At 71.4% G+C, this 7,137-nt stretch overlaps 1 protein-coding gene across 1 annotated transcript; it reads right to left on the reverse strand.

The window, feature by feature from the left end:
• Window positions 1-1,890: 1,890 nt before the first annotated feature.
• LOC104579181 (G protein-activated inward rectifier potassium channel 4-like) lies at window positions 1,891-3,711 on the reverse strand. The gene is made up of 3 exons (XM_088540256.1): window positions 3,565-3,711; window positions 2,287-3,487; window positions 1,891-2,216 (listed from the first exon to the last, which is right to left on the reverse strand). Exons 1-3 carry the CDS (start codon window positions 3,709-3,711, stop codon window positions 1,891-1,893), a joined length of 1,674 nt encoding a protein of 557 aa, XP_088396382.1.
• Between the last annotated feature and the right edge of the window lie 3,426 nt (window positions 3,712-7,137).

Here is a 7,137-nt window from a genome sequence, read left to right on the forward strand (position 1 = left end):
CCGCGCTGCCGGGACGGCGCCGTGAGCCCGGGCGGCCCCGGAGCCCCGCGGGCGGCCGCGGAGCCCCCCGGAGCCTCCCAGATCCCCCCCGGAGCCCCCGAGCCCCCCGGACCGGGCCCCGGCGCCGCTCACCGCTCTGCAGCCGCCCGCGGCCGTCGCCACGCCGGAAGTCGTCATGGCCGCGCGCCGGAAACGGAGGCCGGCGGCGGCGCGCGCGCTTTAAGCGCGCAGCGGGGCAGAGCGCCGCTCGCTTCCGGCCGGCACTCTGGCGCCCCCCGGCGGCTCGGAGGACTCCCTGCGCGCGCAGCGGGGTAGAGCGCCGCCCGCTTCCGGCCGCGCACTCTGGCGCCCCCCGGCGGCTCGGAGGACTCACTGCGCGCGGCGCGGTCCTCCGGGCCGGCAGGGGGCGCCGCAGCGCGGGGCGCGCGGGGAGCCCGGGCACGCGCGGCCGTGGGGCCCGCGTGGGACGTCGCGGGGGGCACCGCAACGTGCAGTGCAATAGACACATATAGGGGGTGGGAAGAGGAGCAGTGCAAAATACGTATATAGGGACGGGAAAATGGGTAGAGCACAGCGGTATTCAGGAACAGGGGCCGTTCTGCGCTGCGGGGACAGGGACAGGGACAGGGACTGACTCGCGGGTGTCCTGAGGGGATCTGACCCCTGGGGGGGAGGGGGGGGTCAACGGGGGGGGAGGGGGGGGCAGCCGCTGCGGCCAATGGGGGGGGGGGGCGCGTGGGGGGGGGTGGGAGGTGAAAAATGTGCCTGTCATGCGGGAGCGTGGGAGGGATGCGAGGCACGACGAGTGTGCAAGGCGTGCAAAGGAGCGTGCACGGCGTGCGAACGGGTGTGCAAGCGCCGGCTGTGCGAGGCGGCCCCCGCGAGCAGCCCACGCGCGGGCTCCCCTGCCCGCCGCCCCCGGGGAGCGGGCGGAGCGGCCGCGGCCGGGGGGCAACCGGGGGAGCCCGTGGGGGCTGCGCGGCCACCGGGGGGCAGCCGTGAGCAGCGGGGAGCCCCTATAGGGGGTGCCTATAGGAGGAGGGAGCGGAGCGGAGGAGCAGCCCTGGGACGCGGTGAGGGACAGGGGGTGATCTGGACTGCGGGGACAGGGACAGGGACTGACTCGCGGGTGTCCCGAGGGGATCGGGTCCTTGGGGGGGAGGGGGGGGTCAACGGGGGGGGAGGGGGGGGCAGCCGCTGCGGCCAATGGGGGGGGGGGGGCCGCGGGGGTAGGAGGTGAAAATGTGCCCGTCATGCGGGAGCGTGGGAGGGGTATCGCGTGCAAGTGAGTGTGCAAACGCGTGTGCAAGGCGTGCAAATAGGCGTGCAAATGGGTGTGCACACAGGTGTGCAAGGTGTGCAAACGACGGGTGTGCCAGGCGGGCCCCGCGCGCCGCCTCCCGCGTCCCCGGTGAGCGGCCCGAGGGCCGGCGCTGCGGGGACACCCCGGGGCTCTGCGGGGCTCCCGGCGGCGGCGGGGACGTCCCGGGCTCCTCAGCTGCCCCGCGCGGGGCCCCGGGCGGTCCCTGTGTGTGCGGGGCGGTGCGGGTCTCGCGTGGGGCTGCTCCGCTCTGCGGGGCCCGCTGTCCCCTCCCGTGCTCCCTGACCGCGGGGACAGGGGCGGGGGAAGATGGGGGCCAGGGGGGTTGGGGGCAGCGGGCAGGACCATCCTCAATCCCCCGGGTCCTGCCCCGTGTGTGCAGCAGGGGGAGCCCCGCGCTGCCCGCGACTCCCGGCCGTGCAGGGACGATGCTGCTTTGATAACCACAGCTTGCCTTTTTTATTTTATTTTTTTATTTTGAGTTCTTGTTACAAAAATGAACAAAAAAAAAAAAGGAGCGTTGCAAAAACAGCGGGGCCGGGGCTGGGCTATGGCACTGGCGGCGGGGGCTACGCGGCGGCCCCGCCGTGGCGGCGCTGGGCCGCGGGCGCCGCGGCGCTGCCCTCGTCGCCCGGCTCGCTCGGCTCGGCCGCCGCGCACGGCTGCAGCAGCGGGTCCCAGTAGAGGCTGAGCGTGGAGCGCTCGGCGCGCTCCAGCTCGCGCAGCTCCTGCATCTCCCGCGCGCTCGCCGCCGGCGTCTGCACCTCGAAGGTGAGCTCGAAGCGGCTGTAGTCCACGCGGAAGGCGCCCTTCTCCAGCGACATGCACGGCTCGAAGCGGTAGCCCCAGAGGATCTCGTCCTCCGTGTAGGACGTGCGCGCTTGGCAGGTCATCCCTGCGGGGAGGAGCGGCTGCGGCTCGGCCGGGCCGGAGCGGCGCCGGGCGCTGCCCGCCCGGGGACTCACCTGTGGCCTCCACGATGCCCTCGAGGATGACGATGATCTCGAACTGCTCCCTGCGGAGCGCCTCGGCGGACATCTCCCAGAAGGGGCTGTGCTGGTTGATGACGTGGCAGATGATCTGCGGCTCCACCAGGAAGAGCCGGTCCTCGCCCGTGTCGTAGCCCAGGTTCAGCTCCGACTGCTCCAGGGGGATGAACTCCCCCTCCTTGGTCTGCCGCGACTTGATCAGTTTGGCTCTGATCTTGGCGTCGACCATGTGGCTGTCGCGGAGGTCCCCGATGCGGAACATGAGGCAGAGCTTCTCGTCGCGGTGCGAGATGACGCAGTTCTTGCTGAAGATTAAGGTCTGGGCGCGCTTCTTGGGCCGGGAGATCTTGACGAACATGCAGCCCACCATGAGCGCGTCGATCATGGAGCCGATGATGGACTGCGCCATGAGCAGGATGACGCCCTCGGGGCAGTTGGCCGTCACCATCCTGGAGCCGTAGCCGATGGTCCTCTGGCTTTCCACGGAGAAGAGTAAGGCAGAAACGAAATTGTCCACGTTCTCGATGCACGCCTTCCACTCGGGGTCGCCGATGTGCTGCACGTCACCCCGAACCCACGCGTCCGCGAAGTAGATGACGCCGAAGAGCAGCCACGTGGCGATGTAGCACATCATGAACACGAAGAGGAACCAGCGGTACTTGAGGTCCACGATGGTGGTGAAGATGTCGGAGAGGAAGCGCTTCTTCTCCTGGATGTTGCCCAGGTTCACCTGGCACTTGCCCATCTTGGTGACGTAGCGCTGGCGCTGCTGCTTGCCCGCCAGGCTGCAGAGCCGCTCGCGGTCCAGGATCTTGCAGCGCCGGCTGGGCAGCCGCTCGCCGCCGGCCACCGAGGCCACGCTGCGCGTGGGCGTGCGGCTGCGCGCCGACGTGGGGATGTTGGGCACGCTGAGCGCGTGCCGCGGGTACCAGCGCGCGGGCGCCTCGAGGCGCGACGCGCGCCGGTACCGCGGCAGCTCCTCTGTGTTGATGGACACGCTGGGCCGGTGCTTGGCGGCCTCGGAGCCGGCGACGCTCGCGCGGCTCTGCGCCAGCGAGCGCTCGCTGGGCGCGCGGGCGCCGCACGGCAGGGGCAGGTAGCTGGGGAGCAGGGCACTTCTCTTGGCGCCGGCGCCGCTCTCGTGCCGCGGCGCCGCGGGGAAGGCCGGCGGCGCGGGCTGCGAGGGGAGGGCGGCAGCGTGAGCGGGGCGCGCGCGGCGCGGCGCGGGCACGGGCGGCTGCGCGGGCACCCTACCTCGTGCGCGAAGGGGCCGCAGGCGGCGGGCGGCGGGCGCGGGAGGTAGGCCAGCATGTGTCGCGCCGTGGGCGTCTGCGCGGGCGGCACGGAGTTGCGGCGCCCGCGCGGCTCCGGGACGCAGCCGTCGCGCGCGCACAGCTCCATGGGTCAGCCCCGCGGGTCAGCCCGCCGCGCCGGCCGGCCGGGGCACCTGCGCGCGGGCACAGAGCGCGTTAGGGGCGGCCGGCGGCGCGGGGAGCTCCCGCCCGGCGCGCCGGCCCCGCGCGCGCTAATTCTCTCAATTAATTTAGCTGCTCTCTCTTCCTGACGGCAGAAACCGAGCGGCGGGGGAAGGCGGTTGTGAAACCGAGCGTCCCGCGAGGTCCCTGCGGAGGGGAGCAGGATTTTCCGGCTCGGCGGCGCTGAGGTCCCCGGCGCGAGGAGGTATCCGTGCCCCGGCGCCCTGTGCTCGCGGGCGGCCGGCGCACGGCACCGCGGCCCCGAGGCTGCACGTGCTGCGCCAGCCCCAGCGCGGCTCCGTGCACGGGGCCGGGGCGCTGCCCGGGTTGGTGCAGCCGGGGGCACCCGCCGGTGCCCTCCCGTTTCGCTGCATTTTGTGTTTTGCAGGGCTCGGCCGCAGGCCGGTCTCCGTCCTGCCATCCTCGTGCCCACGCCGAGCGCTGCTGGCCCTGCCCCTCCGCGCTTGGCCCATGCCCAAGCGTCATCTGTAATAATCTTGCGGGCCCGGGCTCTGTCTCACAAATAATTATCTGCCTTAATTACTGCCTTCCTCGGGGCATGGTGGCAGCTCGGAGCCGACATCTGGCCCTCGTGTGTCTCCGCGAGGCGGGAGGGGGCAAAACTCTCTTTTCTTGCTAAAAGAAGAAGCTGCAAGAGGGCAAAGGAGCCCGTGGGCTTGAGGAGGAGTGTAAGTCGCACAGAGACAGTTGCAGCACATCTGTGGAAAGAGGCTTTATAAAGGCAGGAGTACTCTTGACAACCCCGCACTCCTTTGAGGTCTCCTTTATCATGTGCTGAGGCAGCGGGTGCTGCCGGTCCCTTCAGAGCAGGGACTCCTTTGGCACAGCCCATGAGCCGCGGTGGGAGCCCCCAGGGAATTCCCCGCTGCACGGAGCGCTCCGGGGCTCCGCGACGCTCCCGCGGGGCTGCAGGGGCCCGGGCTGCTCTCGTGGGACTAATCCCTGCGGGAAGACGTGGCAAAGGTCGTGTTCCCGGAGCGCTGCCCGCGGCGAGGGGCTCCGGAGCGCTGCGTGCCGGTCCGGAGCTCCCGGGGCCTCTCCGGAGCGAGTTCCGGCCTCGGATCCCCGGCCGTGCTCGGAGCATCGATGGCTGCTTTGGCTGGATGCAGCCCCTGCGGAGGGCGGCCGCGGTGCCGTGCGCGGTGCCCTCCCGCCCCATCCCGGCCCCGCACGGGCTCCTACCTCATCCCCGGGCTCGGCGGCCGCCGCCGGGCTCCTCTGGGCGCCGCTACTGCTGCCCGCGGGCGGCCCCGGCGCAGCGCCGAGCGCCGGCGGGCATCTTCCCATCGGCTCTGCCGGCAAATCCCCTGCCGGGCGGCGCCGCGGAGCTTATGTGAGGCGAGGGCAGCTTGGCACGGCCTCCAATCCCGCTCCGCAGGAAGAAGGTCAGCCGTTAATCTGTCTCAATGACAGGCTGCATTACCTCAAGACGCTTTAATCAGGAAGCCTTGGGCGAGCCGCGCGCAGGCCCGGGAGCCCCGCGAGCCACCGGGCTTCCCCGCGGCACCGGGCGGCCACGGGGCCTCCTCCCGCGGCCTCGGCCACCGGCTCTCGCTGCCGCGGAGCAGCGGGGACAGGCGCCCCGGCCCCTTGTCCCAATGGGGAGGCTGCCCGGGGCCGGTGGAGCCGGAGCGGGCGCCCCTGTGCCGCGGTGATGGGCATGTACGACAGCAGCGCGCGGCCCCGGGAACGCGCACAGGGATTTCCCTGCCCCGGGAACCCCAGCTCCGAGCGGGAGGATTTCCCGCTCCATCGTGGTGACGCTGCCCGATCCCCATCCGGCTTTAGGGCAGGATCATCGGCGGAGGCTGGAAAACGGCCCCCTCCTCCAGGTGCTTTCTTTGCTCAAGGCCTCGCGGCGCCTCTGTCGAAGTCCAATCCGGGTTATATTTAACCTGGCTTCTCTGCAGCAGGAGGGTTAAAAATAGCAAAGGTAGCACAAAGGCTATAAATAACTGCTTAGGCAGAGCCCTAAATGGCTCGAGGTTACTAATACAGCGCAGTTAAGTCTCCCTAAAGTGGCAGGCAGAGTTCAGCACTAACGCAAGCAGTTTGACCCCCGCTTTTTGGGGATGCCTTGAACATGGAACGTGCACGTGGCTGTGCAGGAGCCGGCTCCAGCTCCGTGCCCGGGAGCCTGCGGGGAGAGCCAGGGATCTGCAGCAAGGCCCCGCGTCCCGCCTGGTCCCAGCCCCGGCAGGACGCAGCAGCGGAGCAGCCCTCGGCCCTGCCAAGCGGCACGGAGCAGGATGTGTACCCAAGAGATAAAGCTGCCTCTGGCTAAAGCAAACAGGGCCAAGTGCCTCTGTTCTTCCCTGAGAGACCTCCCCGCTTCTGTCCGCGTCCCGTTCCCGGAAATCGTTTCCGATGGCTCGGCACACAGCACCGGACCTGGGAACCGGGGCTGCGCGTTCCTCGTGCCGGCCCGCACGGCCCTCCCGGGGCCGCGAGGAAGCGGCAGCAGGAATTCCCCGCGCCGTCCCCCTCGCATCCCGTGCGAGAGCAGAGACGGGAGACGAGCAGGGATTAGGCACTAATCTCCCCGCGAAGATGAAACGCTGCAAGCTCCCCGCGTGTCCCCTCTGCCTGCCTGGGCCCGCGGCACAGATGGGAGGCAGCGCTAGTGCGCGGCGGGATCGTCCTGGGGACGGGCTCTATCTCTTCCCCCCCTTCGTCTTCTTTCCGTCCTTCTTGGAGCAGGAATGTCCCTCGGTGCTTCCCGCGCGCAGCGTCGCTCTGCGCCCCACGTGCCGCCTCCCCCGGCGGTCGCGCAGGGAGGCCCCGGCAGCGCCGTGACGCCCCGCGCGGGGCTGCCGCTTTGCCCCGCGCGAGCCCCGCTCTGCGAACACGCGGGCAGGGCGCAGGACGGAGGCTGCCGGGGGGAGCAGCCCCACGGCCACGGGGTCCCCATCCCGGGAGCGCCGAGGGGGAGCGGGGGGCAGAGAGGAGCCGCGAGCCCTGGCCGCAGCCCCGCGGCATCCAGGGGCGCAGAGCTCCTGGCGGGAGCAGCGGCGCGTGGCCTCGGGGCCGCCGAGCGGAGCGGAGCGGGGCGGCCGCGCTGCCGCTGCACCCAGTTTTTCCTGCCTGGCCGGGCGCTCTCTGAGAGGCAGCGAAGGCGACGAGACATGAAAATGATCGAGGCCACACCCAGGGATCAGAGCTATAAGCGCCGACTCCCCCCAGCCCGCGGCGAAAGCGAGGCACAGCCGCAGCGCGCGCGGGAGCCGCTCGCCGGCGCCGTCCGTGGGCAGCGGCGCTGGGAGGGCCGCGGCGGCGCTGGGAGCGGGGCCGGCGCGTCGCGCTCACCTGGGGCGGCCGCGGCCGCGCGGCG

This window comes from Tinamus guttatus, unplaced genomic scaffold, assembly GCF_059628265.1.
Source record: "Tinamus guttatus ecotype Peru unplaced genomic scaffold, ASM5962826v1 Tinamus_guttatus_pri_ptg000057l, whole genome shotgun sequence".
Classification (NCBI taxonomy): Eukaryota; Metazoa; Chordata; class Aves; order Tinamiformes; family Tinamidae; genus Tinamus; species Tinamus guttatus.

Bases quoted from the DNA above. Each gene is read 5' to 3' on its own strand.
- LOC104579181 (XM_088540256.1), bottom strand. From the start codon at position 3,711: ATGGAGCTGTGCGCGCGCGACGGCTGCGTCCCGGAGCCGCGCGGGCGC. The intron at 3,488-3,564 runs GTAGGGTGCCCG...CTCCCCTCGCAG, and splicing joins GCGGCCCCTTCGCGCACGAG to CCCGCGCCGCCGGCCTTCCC. The intron at 2,217-2,286 runs GTGAGTCCCCGG...TCCTCCCCGCAG, and splicing joins GGGCATCGTGGAGGCCACAG to GGATGACCTGCCAAGCGCGC.